This window comes from Thermobia domestica, chromosome 5 (assembly GCF_964235325.1).
Source record: "Thermobia domestica chromosome 5, izTheDome1.hap1.1, whole genome shotgun sequence".
Classification (NCBI taxonomy): Eukaryota; Metazoa; Arthropoda; class Insecta; order Zygentoma; family Lepismatidae; genus Thermobia; species Thermobia domestica.
This window is the reverse complement of record NC_137458.1, coordinates 28,539,283-28,565,463: the sequence shown is the minus strand read 5'-3', so window position 1 is coordinate 28,565,463 and position 26,181 is coordinate 28,539,283. Positions and strand designations below refer to the sequence as shown.

The following is a 26,181-nucleotide window of genomic DNA, read 5'->3' as shown; positions in this document are numbered from 1 at the left end:
AGAGCTACATGAACGTGAAACGAACCGGGTCTTACGCATCAAAGGAGACAATGTTAATAATTTAGCCCCAGCGAGAGGACAGTAAGCGTTTTATCATGGTAAGATAATAATTTAGCCTAAGAGAACTCATTCTGCCTTTTACCATGGTAAGATAATTTAGCTTAAGAGGAGGCTTAGTGCCCGTTTTATCATGGTCAGCAAAGATAATAATTTAGTCTGAGAGGTATTTTAGAGTGTTGTCATGGTAAGTAAAATTTAGCGAGAGGAAACTGAGTAAGCGTTTTACCATGGTAAGTAAACCTAATTTAACGTTATTGCTCGGTAAGCATTTTATCATAGTAAGATAGTTTAGCCTGAGAGAGAGAGAGAGAGAGAGTTCAGTTATCATGGAGCTTTCATCATGACACGTAAAGATAATAATCTAACCTCAAGAAGTTCAGTGAGTATTGTATCATGGTAAGTAAAGAAAAATCATAATAATGAACAATTTAATCTTACTTATATTCTCTTAGTTATATTGTAAGAATTGTTTCTTCAATATTTTGTCTGTATTCGACAGCCTTGTTAGAAAAAGGTAAGATTTAAACGGTGGGGGGAGTGCAGTAAGAAATGATTTTCTTTCTGCTTACCACTATTGAAAATATAGAATTTCGAAGAGTGTAGCTCTTGTTCTTAAGTCGCTAACATAAGGCGAAAATTATAAATAACATTAGTATTGTCAATAATCATTATACTCATTTTTATTGTGTAAATTGTAATTATACAGTAACAGCAGTCATATTTAATCTAAATATCTGTAGCAGAAAGTGGGTGAAAGTAACCGATTCACCTTACACCATATTTCTTACACGTGTCAATTTAATGAAAATTTAGGGTATAAAAACGAACGAGAAATAGAAATCGAACGTGTATTCAGTAATCAATGTAACCCACTCCCCTCCCTAAAGAAGCACACACACCTTTCGCATCGGTTGGTTGACTGACTGAAGTTCATCTCCTTTCAGCACCAAGGCTATATGAGGCGGGACCTGTTTAAAGCTGAATCCAAACCATCATTTGGGTTTGCATCCGAGTCAATTATTCACCGGTAATCGAACCCGTGACATGAACACAGACAGCACGAGTGTCAGAAATTCTCTAACGAAGGGCAATGCAAAACGATAGGTACAGAATGTGATTGAAGAATGGGTATTATTTAATTTTTTCAACCAATTATATATATATATATATATATATATATTAGCGGGATGTTGATGGCTCAGTAGAAGAGCGCTCACTCTGCTGCGTAGGGTTCCTAATTCGATCCCAGCTCCTGCCAAAAGGGCTTTGTGGTGGACAAAAACAGTATGCATAGGTTTCCTCGGAGTTTTCTGTTTCTTTCCAGTTTATCCACCACAAACCGTACTTGGTGCGAGCTGGGATCGAACTAGAGACCCCACATACTAGAGATGAATGCCCTTATCACTGAGAAACCGCAGATCCTTTCAACCTCGGAGCTATGCAACCTTGAAATAATGACTTGCTACAAACGTATTTGCTTTTTTCGCAGCTACTCGATCCATGTTGATTCATTTTCACCTCAGAATAGTTCTCAGGATTCCTTATACTACCAATAGCTAATTCCGAAATGTGCATAGAGCAAGTTGCAAGTTTAAGACGGGAACAGGCAGCCTCAGTTTTAAGATTAATAATTTCAGCTCCAAAGTTAATATTTTCAAGTTTCCGAAAGCCTCTACATCTTCACGGAAGCGATATTTGGCGTATGTTTACAAAGTCTTTTTTGGGGGGGAAGTGGGGGGGGGGTGAGAGTTATCACTCTACTATTATGGTTATGCAAACACATTACATTAATGAACACCTATGAGGGTTGAAAAACTCGATAGTATGAGTGTTCTCAGGCTTTGCCCTGTACCTTCATTCTTTTGAATTTTTATTCTAGCAAAGAAAATGTGCTAGGCAATAGCTCCCCTTATCAGGTACCTAGGAATTATATAAACACAGATTGAACATTGTATATGAGCCATTTTCATTGCTAAGGTGACTTTAAAATACTTGTTATGCCTTTACGTGTTTCTAACAGCGTAAACTGAAAATCTTCCTTACTAGTCTCAACACCCTTTATGCCTCAATCTTACCTTAAAAACAAGTCTGCTGATGAACTGAAGAAAATGTCTCTATAAACAGGAACGACAGTACGAATGATATTTTGGATCACCAATGTGTTTAACGGATCTATCTTCTGGTGAGAAAATTGCATTTGCCCAACACAAAAACGGTATTCTCTTCTATATCTACAATACTTCCGTCTTACCTCAGGTAATTTCTTGATTAGTTTCCTTAACAAGATTGTATACCGCATTGGTATCTTTCTTCCTCTTCACGTCATCTTTATGTTGTTTTATCCGTTCATTTTCTTCCCCGTCTCTCCTACATATGTCATATCGCAGTCCCCACACCATACCCTATAGATGACTCCTTCCTCTTCATTAATCTTTTTGGACCTTTTCTACTTCTTTATTGATATCAATAAGTTTTCTCCACTCCTTTTAAAAGCTCTGACTCCTCCTTTCTTAATCCACAAATCTCCAGTGTATCACAGGTGTCACATTGATTTCCTGTCGACCTTATAAAGTTAGTTTCAAACGTTTTACACAAAAACCTATTGTACTTTATAAGCCACACATAAACCTTTGTAGCAAAGCTTTGTTTCGTTTTCTTCAGGTTTTAGCAATTTTATTCAACTTTTCTTGTCAGTAGCTGCATGTGGCTCATGGAGTTCTCGAGCGCCTTTCAGCTTCCGGATATATTTCATTTTTCCTATAAGTAAGTATTTAACTCCCTAATAATTTATTTTTCCTGTATCTAAAAGGGTCAGTAATTACTCTGGTAAAATAGTAATTGTTCATGTACTAAATTAAAGTTGTAGTGTTGTACTACGTCTGTTCCTGGCTGAGTCACAGGTGCCACATTGGGTTTCCAATTCATTCAAACACAATTTCTTTTTGGACATTTCTGTTACCTAAGACCCTCATTTAGTGAACCATAAAAGTTTCGTTCAAAAATTCTTACTTGAACAATGTTTGGGTTTTTGTGGGTTAGGTACTTTCTTCAGTTTCTCCGTTTCTTCTCCCATGTTTTCTATACCATCTTCATTTATGTTCTATACTGTCTATAATATCTGATGAAGGATATGGTAGATATCCGAAACTGTAACACATTATGGTTTAAAATACAATGTGTGTTGAAGCTTTAATCAGTATTTGTTTTATTATAATATGCAATCCAAAGCCATGGATAGTGTTATTATAAATTCCTTTTCTGACATTTCATTCGTAACAAGAACGCATAAGAGAGTATGACCGACAAGAAGTATACAATAGCATGTATTAGCAATAGAGAACTTCTACATTTTAACCTCACCTTTACGTATTACGAAAACAGAAATTCTATAGTATTTGATTATGCTCGTAAGACAATAGTTGTACGCTATTTCTCTGAAGCAAATATTCAGCTGTCATTTTCTATTCCTATATGGCTTTGAAAGTACATAAGACTCAGCAGTTTCTAGCATGCCCTCTCTGTTAGGGAGGTGCTGTGAAAAACATGCATGCAAGATTATGAATTCGGTTAGCTGACCTGTACTTAACAGAATGTGAGAAGTGAGAAACAAAGCTGAATAATAATAATAAATGTATCTATAGATGAATTGTAGGCTCTGGTTCCTAAGTAATTTCTAATAAAATCTACATTAATAAGGGGATAATATAATGGCATGAATATACCTATCTCATTATTAGTTAACTATGAATTATATAGAAATAAGCACATTAAGCACTGAATATGGTTCATTTTTATTGCCAAAGTGACGCAAAAACCATGTTCGTCATGCCTCTACGTGCTTTTAACAGCATAAACTGAAAATCTTCGTTCCTTATTGGTCTCCATACACTTTAAACCCTATTCTTACTTTGCGGACAAGTTTTAAACATTGCCAATATACTGAAGAGGCTATCTATACCAACAGAAATTACAGTAAAAATTGATTTTATTTTGCACGGATGTAAAATACGACATTTAAAGGAGAAGGTATCAATTACTAATTGATACAATGGAATGTATATCTATTAACTGTAAATAAAAATAAAAAATCCTTATTCCCTAAATATCCGAAAGACAAAACTTATGAACAATTTCGAGGCATTCCTCACTTTCTCAGTGCATCTACAGAAACTTGCTGCTACCTGCTTATCTTTTTATGTAGTACCAAGCGTTCTTTAGATTCACCGAAGAAGATGTGAAGAGTGCCTCGAAACTGTACGGAGATTTTAAGTCTTTTAAACGCTTCGGGTGTGAGAATTTTTATTTATAGTTACCAAGACATCAAATTAGGCTATATACATTGTAACAATTTAGTAAAATATCAATCTTATCTATTACCTTAATTCATTTGATATTTACCACAAAAATCTGAGTAAAGACAGAATTGGTAGTACAAAATTACCTACCGTACACTCAATTGTGTACGGAGTAACATGCTAAAATAAAAGAAAAATTATTGCACACTTAAATAATATAAAGTATTACACTACGTAAAACCGGAACAGTTTTATCTCACCATGCCAATGAATAAGGGATTTGATGAGTTCACAGCCATCTAATTTATTATTGTTATCAGCATCATGCATTTTGAAATAATGGAACTGCAATTCTTGTTCTGACATTTTGCTTGTATCAATTGGGACTTCTAAATGTTCTTTGATGTGGCTAAAAGAAAAAGAGAAATACACACATATATTTATAAAACGTAGTGATCATGACATCTATAATAATCTAAATCAATTAATTACACTTCTTTACACTAACATCAGGTAAAGCAAGTATCACTTATGTTGCTAAAGATTACTAAATTTAAAACAATTTAGGGCTCTTTACTACATTTCTCACTTTTCTTATTTTAAACCGCATTGTTAATGGAATGAAACTAAAAAAAAAAAAAAAGTTTTGGACTCTGGTCCCGGAACCTTAAACAATTTAATTTCGTGTGGTGCGGGAAGAGAACCGAAATATCAGATTAGTGCGAATGAAATGTCCACGTGAACTGCATTTCTGAAGGCCAAAAAGACGAAAACCACAACACTGTGGATTCCGTACCGAAAGAAGTCTCCAACCCCACTGTCACCGCCCAATTGTCAGGGAAGGTCTTCAGTCTCAAGAAGAGATCTAGATGCCCCAAAAGGTGGTAGTCAGTGGAAGAGATTTCGGGTAATACGGTGGGTAAGGAAGGGTTTTATATTACAACTCATGCACAATTGCACCGTCCTTTACACACGCATTGTCATGCAACTTGAGGACACGATCTCTTTTGAATATTTCAGATTGCTTGCAGACAAAGATGTGTATTTTATGGAGCTGAACACTGTAATGATCTGCACTCGTCATTTCGCCTCGACAGAGAAAGACGGATCAGACTCACCATATATTCACTACACCACATTATCTACCAGCAATGTGCAAAAGCCGGCCCCCGAGTCGACTCCGACTTATTGAATTCCTTCATCCGACCAGTATGACCCGTTATTTAAAATGTATTTCTCACGTGCTCTCTTAAACTGAATTTAAATTTTTTCCAACCCCCGTCCGTGCAATGTGAGACCTCTCGCGACTAGGCAACAATGAAAAAATACGGAAGCCAACGTTTCTTTTCACCTCCTACCCTCGTGCTTCAAAAGTCGTCGTAAGTAAGTAGACTTTTCTGCTTTTCTTTAGTACGTAAATATTTTGGCTAACACTAACAGTTTTTGTGTTCCTGTTCTCCATTGAATATGGTTAATCAACTCCTGTGAAAATATGGGAGACCCGGGTTCGATTCCCGGCGGGAGCTCATGTGGTTCGGATCCCACGTTAATCAGTAGGTCCACGTCTCATATAGCCTCGCTGCTGAACGGGACGTTAAACTCAAAATCAACTCAACTCAACTCCTGTGAAAAGATACATTGTTTAGTACGCCCTCGAGATTAGTAAGTTCTCTATGCTTGGTCCACTCCCTGTTCCAACTTGCACAGGCCTGATCTAGACGTTTTGAAAACAGTCATGGGTTCAAATCAAGACCCAATCACTGCTTTGACCGCTTACGATAGTTACAGCAGATCCAATTTTTATCAAAAGTGACAAGCTGATGTAGGGAAACTTCCTATTATTCCTTACACTAGAGAACTACAAATTTCCAAATAGCAATTCTTACTGGTCCGTGTAAACTCACGTGGCACCCATGAGTTCATCCTTTTCACCTTACACATTCATGTAGCAGTAGAATGCCAGTGGTATGGTCTATGCCTAATTCGTCTATAATGGCACGAACCCTTTTTAGAAAGGCTGCTTCCACGGCATTGCAGAGAAGCTCATTCCAAAATGATATTGATGGGTGTCCACTGGGCTCATTTTGCAATGTTAGGGGCACGGTGGCTCAGTGGTAGAGCGTTCACCCCTGGTGCTTGGGGTTCCTGGTTCGATTCCAGCTCGCGCCGTGTGGAGTTTGTGGTGGACAAACACCGTTTCCTCCCAATTTCTTCACTCCACCATCTCATTCATTTCTCATCATCGCCGTCTCCTTTAGCCTAACCGGCATAAATGTGGGACGTAAAACTTAAATATTTCATTTCATTTTGCAATGCCGATCACCGAGACGAAATTTGCTAAACCGCGATCAACTGGTGGATTCATTTGCCATTCCTGACCCAAATACATTGTTGACGTTTTCTGCGGCTTTCTTCACCCACAATTGTGTTCTCCATAGTTCACTATTGAACAACTCTCTGGCTGCTCGCTGATTTCGCACCCCAGCCTGTGTACGTGTATAGAGGTTATACCGTCAGACGCGTGATTTCAGTTCATGCCTATTGTGTTGCTGAGCTGAGTTTCCCATCAGAAGTCAAATTGGACATCTCATTCATATCAATATTTCGACAACATTGTTCAATCCACGGAATCGAAAACTACTTTGGTGTGATTCGGAAAGAGCCAACTCACATTTAGACATTAGTTCTGACGACAGAACTGAAAATCGCAGTTCGGTTTGCTTCCTGAAGAGAGAAAATACCTATTGACACCATCCCCGTAAACACAGTTAGCTGGTTCAACAGGTCTCAAATATCATCGAGAAACCTACCTACAGCAACAAAAGGTGGGTTTTGTTACGGTTTTTTTTCTTTTCTTTTCTTTCTTCAATTTGCTTCCACTTCAATATAGGATTCGGTTCCAGAATCAATATTTCTCGTAAAATTAGATTCGGTACAAAATCTGAAACGATTTTTAAATCTCTTATAAAGCAGAAAATCCCTTTAGGTTTCCGCATCTGGACTTACTTTTCGGAGAAAATCGGTTACGGTTCTTGAGCCGTTTACTTCTACCGGTTCTGATACCGTTAACAACCCTAACTTCAAAATATATCTTAAGATCCTTCAGTACATTTCCCGCTTTTTTCAAATCTTTCTAAATAACTCAACAAGAATTCACAATATTAGAAAGTAGAATAGTTTGACACTTCTGAAATCCAATTAAATGAAATAACACTAGTTTCCAAAACTTAATCCTTGACCAATTTGAATATCCAACGCCATAAACTATGTCCACTGATTTTTGATTTAAAAGAAAATTCGGAAACTATTATTAGATTATTCAACAGCATTTTGAGAATAATGAGTGTCTGATTTTTTAGAAGAACAGCATTGTGAAATTAATGGATGCCTCGTTTTCCAGAAGTTGAACATTGTCAGTTGTTTTACTAAAACTAACTTTAAAAAAAGGCGGTGGATATAGTGAAGAACCCTATATACATTAATAAATTTAAAAACTAGTAAAATTGTAGAAATTGTTACATTAATCACGCTACGTATATGCTTTGTAAAGTGCTACCTCTACAACCCTACAGGATGTCCTAAAATAAGTTTATGAGAACTGCCAGATTGAAATTCTTTTCCAGCTTTTGTGATGCGGTAAGTTCCTGCCACCTTAAAGATACCGATGTCATGTCCTATTTGATGTTTGGCCATGAGGCGTTCGGAATTCTACGACGAAGAGAAAAAAAGCTGACTCGGTGGTTAGTAATACTCCACAGTAACTTTTGACTATACTCGGAGATCTTCCAACACTTCCTATCAGACGTCACACATGAGTCGAGAACGAAGCCATTGGCAGGAGACTATTCTAGAAACATCAATTACTGATTTCGTAAGACATATCATCTGAGTGCACGATTCCATACGATACAGGATTCGGGACTTGGTGGAGAGTTGCTCATCTTTGGGTGAGACCATTTAACCCAGTATTAGCTGCAAGCAATATTTTGTGAATGCAATTATGTTCGTTTCTTTTAACTACCTTGAATTTTAAAGCCAGTTTTGAGTCACATTTAATTTTGTTTCATTTTGTCTTGCTAAATGCAAATGATGGAGCGCCTCCGATACTTTAGCGAGTCGCTTTAAGCCTTCTATTTGTTCCAACTGCCTAAATTATAAAGAACTCCCTTGACGCTGTCTCGTTCCGTAACAAAGTGGACGTGCCTATTTATAGCTCAACCTTTCTTATAGCATAACACAATGTTCGACTTTGGCCCGGTTCTGTAGTTGTATCGTAACACTTGGTATATGAAATAATTAGATATAATTGGATCAGCGTTTTTAAAAATTCCGCTTATAAGGGGGGAAGAGAAAAATTTATATTATTTTTCCTCTATATTCAAATCGATGCTGTTATCACAGGAAAATGGCTGAACCGTTTGAAACAAATTTTTAAAACATAGGACTTAGATCGAGCCATTTTTATCAAGGTGCATCAAATTTATTAAAATACGAATCCTTAAAGTGTGTGTTTATAATGTATTCCAAAAACAGGGTATCTCACAAGCCCTTAATGTTCGAAAGATGAAACTTCGTATATAATCTGCTTATTGGAAATAAATGGCCAAGTACTGCAGCATTTTAGGAAATTGGAAGGGAGGGGGGTTCTATGTTATTCTCAATATATAATAATTACATAAACTTTGTTTCGTCATACGGCAAAATAGGTGAATCGTTTGGAATGAATTTTCCAGCACAATTACCACTTGACTCGAATCGGGTATTAATCTTATCACTTTCACAAAACTGCATATCCTAAGGGAGATGATGTTAAAAATGTATGAGAAATATACGTATTCCACGAGCCCTTTAAGTTAGGCAGTTGGAACTTAGGCATATAAAATCCTTTTAAAAATCAATTGAGATGTGTCTCAGTTTTCGAAAATTCTCCCTCTGAAGGGAAAATATCTGTAATATTTGTGTTTCTAAAATGGCGTCAGTGAGAACACGGTTAACAGTTTAAAATTAATTTTTAAACAGAACTTGGGTTGACCTGGATATTTAACATTAGCTTTAAACTTGGACTGAAATACGTATTGTAAGGTGCAGAGAATAGGTTTGCCGAATCGTTTGAAAGAATTTTATGATAATAGCACTTGGATACAGGTTGCTTTCTGTCTTTTCAGTTCAATTCAAATATACATCGTAAGGGTAGAAAAGAGCTGAAATATACCTTTCACATATTTGCTATAAAAAGTATTCTTTCCGTGTTAAGAACGGGCATTTAAGCTAGTTGTCAATACTGTAAATAGGGAAAAATTTCAAGAAAAACAATTCTTGATTACTATTAAAAGACCTCACATATCATGGTACTACTTTCGTCATATTGACTGCAGATAAATTGAAATCAAATTCATTCACAACTCATGCTGATTTTGTAACTTTGCAATGTTGGAGCAAAAGAAACTGATTAATGCATATAGGATGAAAGAGGCGTAAACTTTACATATATATATACACTATGTATATACTTTTAAAGACATATTACTCGCTGTGTATCGCAACACAAAATTTGTGCAGTTTGCAAAATTGTAGCATATTCTACACGTACATAACACCTTTGGTTCTTTACTGATTAAGATGTTTTAAAAGAAATAAGCACTAACATTATCATAATTATCTATCTTTCGTCCAATTATTGTCAAGTTAATTCTGAGATCACTGACCGCCCACTCTCATATGTTGGGAGAACAATAATGTATTCACGTGTAAGAAACATTAGAAAAAACATTAACTATTAGGAAACTCCCTACTTCGTTTTATTCTAACATCACAGAATAAAGAAACCTCAAACCCACGTAGTTCACTAGTTAAAAAAGGAGTATAATTTCTACAAATTATTACTTGAAGATCATTGAAGGAACGTAATTGCCTGTATTAATTCTGTGCGTCAGAACAAAATGGAATTTTATTGCGCACTTACTCTTTCTCTTGAGCTATATTTGCAGCATTCAGAATCTGTTGTTGTTGGTGCATACCATGGTGCTGCTGATGTACAGGCACCTGCTGCTGCATTGGAACTTGTTGCATTTGAACTGGCACTTGTTGCATCGGCACCTGCTGTTGCATTTGAACTTGTTGCATTGGAACCTGCTGCATCTGAACTTGCTGTACAGGAACCTGCTGCTGTTGCATCTGCATCTGCGGTACCTGACCCTAGAAAATCAACCGAAGAGATATTAATTTGCAAAAACATCGAACACATGGAAGATATAACATTATTAGCAATTTCATTATTGAGAAATTAACGAGAATTAATAACTTATACACTTAATTACCCATAAAAGGAAACGAGATAGACCAAAATTTTAAAAGTGACCGTTCAATGTACCCCAGGACCAGAGACTAAGTCTTGATTTTAAAAAATGTCAGGTTAATAACGTCGTAGGGACGGGGCCTAATTTTGAATTCCGCGAGGTGACCGGGACTGTGACCTCATGATGTCATACAACGTGAACTCTCAAAATCGTCACGTTCGTTCACAATCGTTCGAATTGTAATGAGTTCAGGATAATTTGGAAAAAGAAAGTCAACCTTCTTATAACGCTGTTAAGACTAGTAGCGCCAAGTGTGGCGATAATAAGAACTAGACTGCGAACTGTGTCGAGAGGGAATGATCAGCTCCACTTTTCGACTGGTCATTAAACCGCATTAATCAAAAATCGTAATTATACTAAGCGAACGAACTGTATTCCATAATAACCAAAAGTTATTGTTATTTATATACGAATATTATTATAGAGTTTAGTGAGATACGTTTATTATGCTTAATGGTCCAAGATACTTGTAAGTCTGCTATAACAAGTTAAATGTGGTACTTTGGAAGTTACCTGTTATTTGCTAAGCTCGCTTTTGTATTTGCTATTCAATATTGATATTCATGTATTCTCTACAGTATTGAATATAATAAAAGTTATGTTTATCAATTGGATATATATATTAGGGCGGTCCTTAATTTTTGATTCCCTAATTTCTTTGGTCTCACCCCCTAAAATGGTTCCATATGGGACTAAATTAAGGAAGGAGAAAAATTAACTTCATTGTATAATATTAAATGGTGCCCCAAGCGACCTAAAATTTTGAATCCGATTACAGTACATAATATATGGGAAAACTCTGGAATAAAATCTTGTAATTTAGAAACGGCTTAAGGGAACGCAAAAATACCCTGGATAATGGAACTAGAGGAAGAAACACATCTAATGTTGTATAGTATTGTCACAGCGGTCATCTTGAAGTCCGCCATCTTGGATTCAGATCAAAATTTTCAAATAGGAAGAGTGTCATGTGACATATCGTTTTGAGGTGGCGTTTCACCAGAAACACCAATCTGGCACTATTTTAAAGACAGCCTTAGTCGTCTAAGAATTATTACCTGTGAAAATATTTCTCTTTTTCACAAGTAATAACTCTTACACAACTAAATGTAAAGACATGAGTTTGGCTCGAAAAGAACAAGAGGGATATGCGCGCCTTCATTAGAAAGAGGAACGAAAAAGAAAAATGCACTTTTGAAAATGATTTGTATGAATTTTACACCAAAATACACGGAGGTAAGCATTTCAAGAAATGAAGAGGAAAACCCAGTTGAGTATGTAAGATAAAATGTAAATATGTGCCTGTGTGCGCCCGGACCCTGCAAGAGAGGTAAAAGGGGAAAAACTAATTTTAAAACTCCATGACAGGTTGCTACTTTTGATCGATACAAGTCCACTGATAGAACGATAATACATATTCTGACAGCGACGGCAGAAACATTAGGCCATAATGTAAAGGTACTAGTAATAAATATGCATCGATGCTGAGAGAAAATCCGTAGCGAAGTTGCATAAGACCACAAAAACAATTTCGGAGTGCATCAAGTGCGTTAGTTGTGCAATGAGACGGAAAACTACTGCCGAATTTGACTGGTAGAGAGACTATCGACGGGTTATCAATATTTATTACAGGAGATGCTCATGAGAGGCTAATTGGTGTTCTCAGTTTGTCATCATGAAGAGGAGAACGAACATATTTCTACTACAGTTCATTAGCTTGAAGAATGGAACTTGGTAAAGTTCGTGCAGGTAGTTTCTTGCACACTATTCCCTGCAATATGTGTCATGTGAAAGGTGCTTTCATTCTGCTAGAGCAGATGCTCCAAAATGATCTTCTATACCTTCCTTGTAGACATTACATTTATGAATTGGTTTTAAAATGTGTATTTGACAAGTGTTGTGTTTCGTTTGCATCTAGACCGGACGTTTCCCTATTTAAGCATTTTCAGAACGATTGGTCTAAAATAGATTGTACTAACTTTATTCCAGAATTGATGATGATAATGACGTAAGGAACAACACTTCAGATGTAAGAAATGAAGTATTGAATTTTGCTATCAAACTTGTAGAAGCAGGACACCGCAGAGAAGATTACAGTAAATTTTTAGAACTGACATTCTTGGATGGCATACCTCCTCGAAGAGTTTTCTTTCGTTTGCCTGGAGCAATCCACCATGCAAGGTAGATGGGAAAAACAAAATACTGTTTAAAAATATTTCTCTTTTGCCAACATTTTCGTTTAACGAAGCAAATAGAAACGGGTCTTCGGAGAGCATGAATTTTTCTGATACGACTGTATGTCCAAGCTTGATTTAAATGTGATCAAGTATCCCATTCATCATTACAAGACCTGCAATTTTTGAAAGCTTTGTACAGTTATAGGCAAATAGATAATGAATTATCTGAAGTGGCTCTTTCTAAATTTTCTCGGCGTCTCTGATACTTGAAGGAGGAATACGTAGCATTGGAGTTTTTTTGATGATGAAGTTAACATAGTGGAAAAACAAAAATTGGATGAAAGAATTAAAACTGTAAGGAGAAACCGTGAAGCAGCAAAGAGGCTTGACGCAAGGATAATACCATAAAAATTCTTGCGAAAAGAGAAATCAGTGATTTTGATACAACAAACAATTTTTCTCGTGAGATTTAAAATATCCAAAGGGTTTCTTGAGTGTGATCCGATTTCATGGTCAGATAACAATGACTATCTTCAAGGAAAGACAATAGTTAAATTCATCTCCGTAATAAACGATGCAGTAGAAAGGGGAGTTAAACAGAAGATTACAAAATCGTTTATTTTATTTTTATTTTTATTTATTTATTATTTTTTTTTTTTTTTTTTTTAACGAAAAATTAGTATCAGAAACAGTTTCTTTTGCACATAGTGAATTCTCATAATCTTTTCCTAGATGTGACAAAAGTGAACTGTGTAGTATATAAGATTGAAAACCTATTGAAAACTTACCCCAAAGCTACAGTACTACATAAATAAGGGATATTTCAATTTCTTCCATGTTATATTTTTTCTTTTCCTCATAATGGTCTATGAATCATCTTGATGGAAAAACTTATTTGTAGTTCATGGGGAAATAAAGATTTAACGTTCTCTAGCAGTTTGTTTCCAGTTTATGTAAAATACTTCCAAAATTCTTAGAAATCTCTGGTCCATAACTACAATAAAATAACATTACATCGAAGCATTTCGTTTTTCACACGTAATAACTCTTACAAGATTATTGGTAGCTTGAAAATAATACGAGATTTGTGCTTCTAGGAAAACGCTACCTCAAAATGATATGTAACATGACCCTCTTCCTATTTGAAAAGTTTGACCTGAATTCAAGATGGCCGCCATAATAATGCTATACAAAATTAGGTTGTTCATTTCCTCTAATTCCATTATCCAAGACATCTTTCCATTCCCTTAAGCCGTTTGTAAATTACAAGAGTTTATTCCAGCTTTTTCCCATATACTATGTATTGTAAACGCATTCAAAATTTTAGGTCGTTTGGGGCACCATTTAAAATTATTCAATGGATCTAATTTTTCTCCTGGCTTAATTTTGTCCCATATGGAACCATTTTAGGGGGTGAGTCTAAGGAAATTCCTAAATTTATTTTTCCGCATATAAATAAGGACCACCCTAATCATATATATATATATACACACATTTGGAAAAAATTTTTGGGAACATTATCATTATCCTAATTTGAAATTTCCAAGTAATAATTCATTAGCGTTTCATTGCCGTAAGGTTAAAAGGATCAGAATTTCTTTGCTAGTATTTGCATTTTTTAGATTAGTTTTAGGAAATCTAAATGATATGTTTGTACAGTAATGATCATTTTATTATTAGTCAAGAAAACGACCTACTTATTAAACGATATTAAATGTGGGGGTGTGCTATATGGTTATGTCTTGCCAGAAAACGACGGGCTGGGTATTTTAAATTTTCTTCAGCAAGTCTTTACTTTGGGCGAGGCAGTGACAGGAACCGATTCATCTGAACAGTGACTACATCACTCACAACACCTCCTACGCAACCGGAACACACCGATCACGGAAGTAATATACCTAAAACATAGGTGCATTATTCCCATATCCAGCGTGTTCAAGTTCCTCAACAGGTGATGTGAACAACTTGGCCAATTGGAAAACAAAATCCTGAGATGAATAAAACTCTAATAAAGACAGAAAGCAACGTGCCCTGAGGGGCTCTAAGCCGCCCTCATTCGCTAACGTTCGCTCGGCAATACTGTGTGACTTAAATATTAAAATTTACTAAAGAAAGGAAACAACCTAGCTACTAATCTATATGAGAAGCCAGTATTCTAGAACCTTCCCGAAAGAACAGTATCACGAATTAAAAATACACAGAAACTAAACTAAACTACACTAACCTAAAGAAAAAAAGGCACTTCTACAAAATAAAAAAAAAATAAATAAATAAATAAAAATTAAACTCATCTCTAATGATACAACATACAGCATGAATTTCAACATGAAGATTCAATCCATCAATCAAAACACTAGATTCTTCCACCGAAATTTCTAAACTACCTTTACGACAAAACGATAACCAATCGCACACACTAGTACCACCCAACAAAGAATGTTCATGAATCAAACTGGTCACACCGCAAACAATCAAAAAATACAACAATAAAAATACCTGGCCAATACTTAAATTCACGTTAGCAAACAAAAAGTACCTTTACTAATAGAAGTAAACTTCATGTACCGCAAACACTTCCTACTATAGCAAACCACATACATGATCAAACGATTACTCTCACGAAACCTTGGCTATAAAGTCAAAGGCCGTGAACAACTCTGACATGTCTTTTCAAACTCAAGCAAACCACAGAACTGTAAAACAATAAAAATTGACATCACAATTAATAACATACTTATTCGAAAATGATGAATTAACATGATTAACCATTTTAATACCACCGGGAGATATGTGTCCCACGATACATTCTCAGAAGACCCGTGGTATTTTACCGCATATTATTTGCTATGAATCGATGTTCCACTGGTAAAGAGAAGGCTGCTAATGGTTTACAGAATTCTTATGAAAGTTATCAAATAGACAGTTGTGGAAGTGAACGTGGTGATAATGGAACAGATGAAAGTGAAGAACAAGGTACTAGTGATAAAGCAGTTGTTGCATGTACTGTCATTTGGAAAAGGATGAAATGTAAAATATTTGTAATCACAAATTAGACCTAACTGTTTTTTCTGACAATATACGTATCATAATTGAAAATACAAGATGATCATTCATGTCACTACCACTACGACATATAGGTCCCACGTATACATATATATATATATATATATATATATATATATATATATATACACACGTTTGAAAACAACTTAAAGTTACGGTATATTAGTATTTTCTCACTCCGAAAAAAAAAATTGGTAGTGAAAGGGTTAAATTCCATAAAACGTTCACTAACAACAATTCATAATTCATTTGCTGCGGGCATCCAACTTGCCCCCTTCAACATACGACTACAGCAGCCGAACAGCATATATCACCAAACAGCACATTCACAACCGAACTAACAACTGACATAAAAAACAGTAACGACATCTAGGAAAAAAATAAACAACATCCATGTCAATTAGGAACAGGATCGACATCTACAGAGAAAATATAAAAACTAGATCCATGTGAATTAACATCAGGAAGGAAAAGAAAAATGTGACAACCTGTGAATAATACTAAGAGTGACACGATTTCACTGTCTTGTCCAAAGTAAAGAGTTACCTTTACTTTAGATACCTTAATACGTGTTACAGAATCCACCAATCACTGACGAGTGAGTCATAAACCAAGGTCCACTACTCCCTCCCTCCCTTTCTCCCCCTAAATGTGCCTGGGGGATCTTATCCACACAGTATTGTTCTCCAGACTGTAAATGTGTGTACCAAGTGTGGTTAAAATTGCTCGAAATTATATCCATTTCGAGATTAAAGATGTTGAAGATTATACTGGCACAGATCAAAATTAACGCCGGGTGCTACAATCTATGAAGTGCTACTATTAGTCAGATGTTACACATTAATTAGGTAAAGAATAAGCAGGGTACCACTTCTTTTTAGTCCGGATTTACCTACTTCTTTCTTCAAACTACTCCATAGTTGTCTCATAAACCTGGCCAATTCCACAACTTCAGTACCCTACTAGAATAATAATAATAATAATAATAATTTATATGTTAATAACAATGCGAATATTAAGAATTTCTCTCCACGGCACCACTTATGACTTTTACTGGCACTTAAAATAAATTAAAACTGAACTTACCTGTTGCATGTATTGTTGTGGAGGTACGCCAGGTGGCGGCCTCATGCCATCTTGTGCCATGCAAGGCAGAAGCGAAATCAAAACTAGCATCAACTCCATGTAAGAACCTGCAATAAAGACAAGTTTTAGTGTTTATTACAACAAGAATATTATTATATACACGAAACAGTCAATCATGTATATTTTATTTTATAAGTCGACAGCGGGAGTACACAAAACACAGGATCAGGTTAAGATAAAGTTTTTTTTTTTTTTTTTCCTTCAGTTAATGTTCTTTCTAACAACTCAAATATATAAAAATAAAACTACAGAACATAATAGCAACATTTTTTTCTATTTTAGTACCAACTGAAAAATTTACACTGATGTTTAAAAACAAAACATGGGAAGATCTTACTGCATAATACAATTCTGTGAAGCCTGAAAATAAATACTCGCTTAACAGCATCGGAAATATCAGTTTGCACGCATAATATCAATCTGTAGCAATAGTTTGAGCATGCGACAGGCCAATAACGGTTCAGGACATCTCAGGGAATCATTTGAAACAAAAAAAAATGGGCACGGTTCTAGAACAGAGGTTCCCCTTCCCACTTAGCTGTAACAAAGACAGAAAACAACGTGCCCTGCGGGGCTCTAACCCGCCTTCACTCACTAACGCTCGCTCGGCAATACTATGTGAATTAAATACTTAACTTGGGTACAGAAAAGAACCAACCTAGCTATTAATCTATTTGGGGGGATCTGTGTTCTAGAACCTTCCCAAAAAAATGTGTTCTTTTAATTTGATGGGCTACTTTGTAGTCTAACTTTAAAAAACATCATACTTTTAGCTGCTCAATCTGCATTGCCTTTCTGCCAAGATTTTACTTTGGTCATTTTATGGGTTCAGTGATTTGTTCTTTAGGTTACGGTTTTGAGTACGTACCTGTTCCACTACTCCATTAGTGGTATCGAGTCGTATGGGACGTGGTGTCATGCTGTTAATTTTTGTTTCTTTTTAATTGTTTTGTTATGGATATCATTTGACACCATGTTCCGTCACAGTTCTCTAGTTCTTTAAGTTTTTTTTTTTTTTTTTTCACGGGTGCATTGCTCATGTTGGTTTCTACTGTGTTACGGTGGTACATGTCTAATGGTGTAGACGTTCCTTTTGATAAAGAATAAATCAGACATTTCAATTATATCGCTTATCAATATTAGTCTGTGACAGTGATATTAACACATAAAGATTCTGTTTTAGTGTCCGTTTATTACAGCTCAACAGAAATTGTAGTATATGTGAAAAAGAGTACGTTATTATGTACAGTACTAGTCGATCAGCTAAAAGTGATCTAGGAATGCTATAATCATAAATGTTTATCATACTTAAACGAAAATCCGTTAAAGTGAGAGTTTCATTAATAAACCTAGATTGCAGGTACGTGAAATTCTTTTATGTTCGTCTCTGGCAAAAATATGAAAACATTATACATGAGTGTTCATTCATAACTGTACTACATTAAGCACGAGAACTCTATGTGATTGCTTAAATTTTTGCCGAAAAGTTTGTTTAGAGGCTGTGGTTAGGCACTCCGCAGATTTTACTGGTGGTGCTGGTATTATTGTTGATGAAGCACTTTTTGTTCCATGCAAGCATAATGTAGGGAGGTTAAAAAACCATGTTTGGATTGTTGGTTATGTGTAGAGAAACCATTGTTATATACGTGAGTGATTGTTCAGATAATCAAAGAAATCCAAAGAACTTATTAGACATAGTTTCAAGACAAGTTAACGTCAACTCAATCATTATACAAACTATATTGGAAAGGTTACTAGTCCTTAAATAGTGGTCAATGGAAGTATTCAACTCTGAACCATTCCTGTAATTTCGTCGATCCTGCTACTGGGGCATATACACAAAGTACTGAAAATGTGGGACAGGACGTTTGGGCGCCACCATTTGGGCGCGGACGTTTCGGCGCTGCTGTTTGGGCGCAAAGCTGTTTAGGCGCCAGACGTTTGGGCGCGTGGTACATTGTAAAAATCACAATTTACGACATATAAAGTAAGCTAGGCACTGAAAACTAAGCGCGAATCAAGATATATATATATATATATATATGGGTGATTCCACGAAAAAGGGAAATTTTCACTTGGAAAATTTTTGTTCCATTGATGGTCGCCTATTTCGATAAAAATACCACATACACTTACTACTACTAAGTACATGTTAATTAGGTGTTCAGCAGAGCTGAATCGTTATTGGTGTAGTAAATAAAAAATAATAAACTTTTCAGCACCCACGGAGTTGAGACCATAGGCCACGGAGTTGAGATTAGTTAACACGGAGTTGAAAATTGCTGTGGAGTTGAGAAACGAGATACATCTGGGTGATAAGTTTTGGTTTATAAGTGATTAAGCTTATAATTTACATAAAAATTGAAATAATTTTCCAATAGTTTTTGTAAGTTAGAATTATTCTCCTTATGTTGAATAAAATTCTAACAAACTAGATGACACGTAATTTGTTATACAAAAATACTCCAGAAAATACTGCAAGCATATGAAAATATATCTAATGAAGGTTCCAAAATTGAGTGTATATATATATATATATGAATATGTGACGTAAATAAGAAAAAAAGAAATACACATACACTTATCGAATATTGAAAAATTATTGCGCTTTCAATATGTTGACTATCATATGGAGAGGACAAACTTTTTACATAAGCTTACGAAACAGACGAAGTAGTCACTAAACCTGTCTATTGTCTACTTCATTTATTTTCTGAGCTTATGTAAACCGTTTGTCTTCTCTGTGTGATCAAGTCCACACGTCGAAAGTGCAATACTTTTTCAACATTTGGTAAGTGTATTTGTACCGTATATTTGGTATATATACAAGGTGTTTCAAAACAATACACACATCGTTTGGGAGCTGATTTCTGACACCAAGATAAGACGAAAAGTATAGACAACTGGGTGCACAAATGCTTCCTTTCGGAGTTATAGGCTGCCGAAAACATGAAAAAAATGAACTTTAATGGTCCATAGCTCCAAAACTATGAGATCTGCCGTAGTCGGGTCACGACTTCACTTAGGAACTAATATGTGCACTATCCAAAAATATGTTTCAGAATCCTGAGGTACTCACGAAGCAATTTTTATAGAGGGAGTTTGGTTACGGGCGTATAATCTGAAGCACTCACCAACTACTTCTATAACAGTTGTTGTGGAAGTACCGCAAGATTCTGAAACATGGATATTTGGATAGCGCACATACTAATTCCTAAGTGAAGTCTGACCCGACTACGGTAAGTCCCATAGTTTTATGCTATGGACCTTCACCTTCAAAGTTATTTTTTTTTTTTTTTTCATGTTTTCGGCAGCCTATAACTGCGAAAGGAAGCATTTGTGCACCCAGATTGGTCTATACTTTTTATCTTATCTTGGTGTTAGGAATCACCTCCCAAACGTTGTCGGTATTGTTTGAAACGCCCTGTACAATACACACTAAATGACCGTGTAAGGCACTCATCATTTCTGTTTTCTTTGGATAATTCGATGTGCTTTGTTAAGTAGCCTTCATTTTCCACTCCATTGAAGGAAATGTCTTGAGGAAACAGGGAAGGGCTGTTCTAGTCTACACAGAATGACAACTGCCAACGCTTTTTAAACGTCAGGTTTAGTAGGCCAGGAGAAATTCCTCCCGATCCGCGTCATAAAATTGACTGTCCGCATATTGCCCTCAGACTCTTCGACAATCTCTGAAAAAAAAAACAATTAGTTGATCATAAGATTCAGACGTCAATAGGTTAAAAACAGATACCATCCATCTTGACTTGACTGAAGTTTTACCTCCGGCTACCTGACAGCCCCAAATCTGAATGTCCGCGAAACACTCCTTAAATGGGCTAGGACCCTCCAGCCGGTCTTTGAGTGTGAATGACACCTGGTCAGCGTGTCGGCTCCTACGACCGTTGCGATGGTCTGCGCAATCAGGTTTCAGTACATCTCTACTCAAATGAGTTTTTTAATTGTCTTACTGTGCGAAGTAAACACCATTAATTTTTGAGCTTCCACCGGGAAACAAACCCAGAACCACGCACGAAAGGCGAGCATACCAGTCACTAGACCATAAACGAGCTTTATTTCTATCAATATATTGAAAGAACAAATATTTGGAAGAGCATGAGCATAACAAACACTACAGGATTATCAACTCCGTGACTTGTCTCAACACCGTGGATTCCTTAGTTTTCAGATGGACATGGAGTTGAGAAAATCGAATATAATTTATTTTTACCGGCCCACTTTTTAACCAGTACATGTGAATAATTGTGTACGAATTTTCTACGTTAAGGCGTAGGTTCCTCAAGGGAAAGAAGGTATATACCATACAAATACATTCAGTAATAAATACCATGGTGTTGAGAATCAATTAATATACGCACCTGCTTTCCACACACAAAAATATTTTTCCTATAGTTTTTAACACATGCACACAACTTTTTCTGTTCTTCAGTCAAACATGTCTGCCTTGTCTTCTTGTGGGTGTTGCCAATGTGGACGACCATGCTATCTGTTGAGAGCAATGATAATTTTTTCTATTGCCATGGAGTTGAGACGAAATAGAGGTGACAGAAACGAAGCATAGTCAAGCTTTCCAAAATAATCGTTATAAAGATTTACTTTCCACAAAACCGAAACATTGAAGTGTTCTCTTCCATTTAATTACCATTAAATGATGTTTGATTTGCGACTTCAGTTGTAATTTATTGATTAAAATCAGTCAACTGTAGTCTGTGACAGCCCACGGTGTTGAGAAATTGGGTAATAATTAATTTTTTTACGTATGTTTCGTGTTATATTTGCAAGCTGTTATACATGGCATACCTACTTTGTGACGGTTACTACCAAACAAAATAAAAATGAGGTGATTCTTTCTAGTAGTAGTTTGAAGAAATGCCCGTGACAGAAAATTTCCCTTTTTCGTGGAATCACCCATATATATATATATATACATTTCCTACACTTCTATCTATCGCGCCTCATTTATCTGCAAATTTTCTCTCTCTCTTATTTATTCATCTAAATTAAATAGTTTAATGTTTGTGGCATTTCTTGCCTAACCTAGTCATGGATTGAGTTTTCGCTTGTTCACGATTCTTGTACTTCTGATCTAATGTTGATTTAATTTTTGTATTATATAAGAAAGCTAGGAAATGAAGAAATCAGACGAAGTGTTAATAATTTTCTTAATGTTAATTAAAACATATTGATTTAATTTTTGTATGTTTTAAAAAAAAGTTAATCTTTCGTATTCCAAACCCTTCTCTTCCTTAAGTCCAATAAAGAACTACCAGTAAAAGATTCCCGCGCACTCGAGTTGAGGGAAGTGGCCCCGCGTAGCGTAGTCACTAACACACTCGCCTTCGGTGCGAGCGGTCTCGCGTTCGATTCCCGGTGGGGACACTCTGTCGAAAAAGTGTAACACGCTCTTTCAGGCCAGCCACCTTGAATGAGGTTTTCCTGGGTTTTCCTCATTCACACCAGGCAAATGCTGGGGTGGTACCTAATTTATAGGTCCATGCCGCTTCCTTCCTTCCCTTTCCCCGGATAGTGTGCTCCCTCAAACGCGACGGGCTAAATGGCCTTAGATGCCGAGACCCCAGAAACCTAAAAATTTTAAATCCTAATCGAGTTGAGGGAAAGATATTTCGCATACAGGGTGTCTAAGACATTGAGTTTAGGAACTACAATATGCCGTATTTCTGGTATCCTTTTTTTTTTTTTATTATTAACATTCCAATATAAAAATCAAAACTTAACACATTTTATTTCGTCCCATTGTAAGCATTTAATCTGCATTAAAGAAAGTGGCGAAAGGAAAAAAAAGAACGATTTCAAAGTGAAAAATAATAGTTAAGTGTACATATATTGGTCATTCAGCCACTAGAAATGTGTTTGACATTCAAACTTATTGCATAACTACAGTAGAAGGCCTGCATTAAGTTTTTTAATGGAAGAGGCTCACTATGTATGTAATGCAATCAATCATTATCTAGTCTGGTCTACTTACTTCTGGCTTGAAAAGTTATCAAATAAAAAGCATACTCAACTTTGGTTGAAACTTAAATTCACAAAATTTAATTGTTAATTCAGTTTTTAGAATTTCGAAATTCCAGTATTTCTAGTATGTAAAACAAAATCCAGTATAATTCAAGGACTTCCACTACAGTAGACACCTTGTGATATCTTGATTCGAACTTAGTACTCAGCGCCTAACATAATTACTTTTTAATTTAACTCGCACCCAAACGTCACGTACCGTGAAAATGTTTAGTGCCATTTGATAAGAAGTTTGAGTTCCACACATGGTTCAGAAGGAATGCTGCTTCAGTTCGGGTATTATTTATGGAACAGGAAATTTTGTACTGTGAAAGCATTGGAGAAAAATATTTTTACTCATGACATAAGCTGTAGAATTACATTCACCAATTTAAAATATCAAGTATATGTATTTTATAATCACTTTTTCCCTTGGTTTTAACATTCGATGGCGAAAGTGCGAAACTTCGTATCTCCATTTTTTATGGAATTTCAGATTTTGGTTGCATTCAATTCCCCAAATCTGAATCTACGTGTGGAAAAGCCTGTAAACGAAAACCCAATTAAAAAAAAGTGAAAAACTAACCCTTAAAACCTCTTATCCCATATAAGATAATGTAAAAGCAGAACGGTTTTATTGCTCTCCTGAAAAGTTTGGTTTTGATGAGTTACGAGTTTTCGCACTTTCGCCGTCGATAGTTGTCTCGGATCAAGGCTTGTTTCCTTTCAAATATATACATTTAAGCAGTTTGTACTGTACGTTAGTTTTCAGTTTTTTTATTGTAGTTCTTGTTGGGGGGTTAGGTGGCTTGCCCCCCCTTCATGCGTATAGTTTGTTTGGTTTCCTCTTTAGCAGTCGAAAAATGTGGTTATTGCTGTAGTTTTTCCTGTTATTTTATACATAGCACATTTTAAGCTATGACAAATTTAGAACCGTTGCCATAGGAAGTTCGGCAAGGTTCTAGATTACTGGTCCCCCTTCCCATTGAGCAGTAATAAGGACAGAAAACAACGTGCACTGCGGGGCTCTAACCCGCCATCACTCGCTAACGCTCGCTCGCCAGTACTGTATAAGTTAAATGTATAAACTTTAGTGGAACAGGTACGTACTCTACCCAGAAACCTACCCAGCTACTAATCTACATGGGGGACCAGTAATCTAGAACCTTCCCGGAAGTTCTAAATCTATGAACATTTGAAACATGCAATGCTGTAAATAATTGTAGAATTATTACATTGGGAACTGTGCGTTAAGTTCCGAAGTTGACGTCCGCTTCCAAGAAAATTTATAAATGATCGTTTGTGTGCTTGATAATACGTAAAGATCACGAGAAATCTATTTGTTATATATAAGCAGTTATAAACATGGGACTATTCGGCGAGCGAAGGGAACTACTTCGCGCAAGGTAACGGAATAATTGCATTGTGGAAAAGAAATGAGCATTTATATTATTAACATGGAAGGTAGTAAGTCCAAGGGTAACTCTGTTCTAGATCCTAACCTAACTTTTCCCCCACCTCGCGATGTAACGAAAGGAAACCTAAAGTCTGTTAAGAACAGAAATTCAAAATTATAAATTTTAATACATTTTATTGAGATTTTGGTAGAAAACTATCGGACGACCAACTTCGGAATAAATGACCGCACGGGCATGCTTTCTAACCAATTCGATACCTGGGGAACTGCTTCCTGGCGATATCTAACGAACTGTTCCATGGAACCGTTATTTACGAATCGATTCATTGAATCGAATGGCTAATGTAAAACTTTGCCGCCTTTTTTACACATTATTTAATATTAACATAATGCTTACCGCTGCGAATATCTGAGCTTTATTTTTGTAAAGATTACTACGATAGTACCCTTATCTGGCAACACTTACATCAATGAATTTATTACACGTGTACTCTCAAGATAGGATAAACTATCATAAGTTATGTAGACTAACATTAAGAAAACATAGTCTCTCCTTAATAATAAACAAAATTATACATTCAGTACACAAAATACAATTTTTTACTAAAGCGTATGTTTAGCTTTCCCAGATGGAGTTTTATGAAGTATTAGTGTAGGCCCTAATCAAGGATTTCTTTTACCTGAAAGCCGGTAATTAGCTTTAACACTAAAATTGCAAGTATGAATATTTTAAATGAATTAGCCAACCTACCCATTTTCTTTGTGTTGAAATAATGTCTTAAGCCTCCACTTTCACACATGTTTTTTCACCTACAATCTGACAACAGCTGATGTTCACAACACATACCACGCAAACCTCCACATCTACTGAGATGCCAGTGTTGCCAAACAGATTTTAAAAATTAAACATTGTAGCCAAATAAATTAATCATACTTTATTTTCAAACATTATGGACATTATGCAGAGTCGTTTTGAAGTCTGATTAAAGCCCTACTACGAGTTTGACTAAAGGATGGTTATCCCAAGTGTATTCTGAGCCTCTGATTAGGACGTAGTAGTTGACGATGTTAATCACATTTGACTAATTAATCTAGAGCAGGGGGTACCCTCTTAGCACCGGTTTAGTTGTACGACACATTTCGAGGCTTAAATTTAGAGTTACCCTTCCAGTTTCAAATTTACAATTGTGATCAATATTTACGTCGTGGTTCGGATTAATCTTTCAATCTCATATTTCGCCCTTTTCTCCTTTTATTTTCCAGCTACTTTACGACGACTATGATCACTGCCCATGCCTACAATTTCGTTATGCAGTGGCTGGAAACACAACAGATGAAAATGCAGACAATGTAAATAGATTTGTTAGGTTACGAATATGATGGAGTTAGATATTAATTTTACAACAAATAATTAAATCGCATTTGAATGGAAAAAATATAATATTACTGAATAAGCATAAACATTGCATGCATTTGAGCTCAGAATGTACCTATGTTTAACAGTTTTTTTTTTTTATTATCAGTATTGAGGTGGCGTGGCTTAACTAAAACAACTCACGTATTTCTTCGGCTAGCCTGTATATCACTCCATCGATGTCTTGGGTATGAGTCCCGACTGCTGCTTCCTCGAT

The 26,181-nt window shown here is 35.9% G+C and overlaps 1 protein-coding gene across 2 annotated transcripts in view; it reads right to left on the bottom strand.

The window, feature by feature from the left end:
* Positions 1-25,456, bottom strand: part of LOC145685817 (uncharacterized) — a 45,850-nt gene extending 20,394 nt beyond the window's left edge. For both annotated transcript variants that reach the window (XM_081758390.1, XM_081758389.1), the window contains exons 1-4: positions 25,302-25,456; positions 17,038-17,144; positions 10,318-10,550; positions 4,616-4,764 (exon numbers count right to left, since the gene is read on the bottom strand). In XM_081758390.1, the coding sequence (XP_081614516.1) occupies positions 4,616-4,764; positions 10,318-10,550; positions 17,038-17,144; positions 25,302-25,350 (538 nt within the window). In that variant the 5' untranslated portion in view covers positions 25,351-25,456. The remainder of the gene's footprint in view (positions 1-4,615; positions 4,765-10,317; positions 10,551-17,037; positions 17,145-25,301) is intronic.
* Between the last annotated feature and the right edge of the window lie 725 nt (positions 25,457-26,181).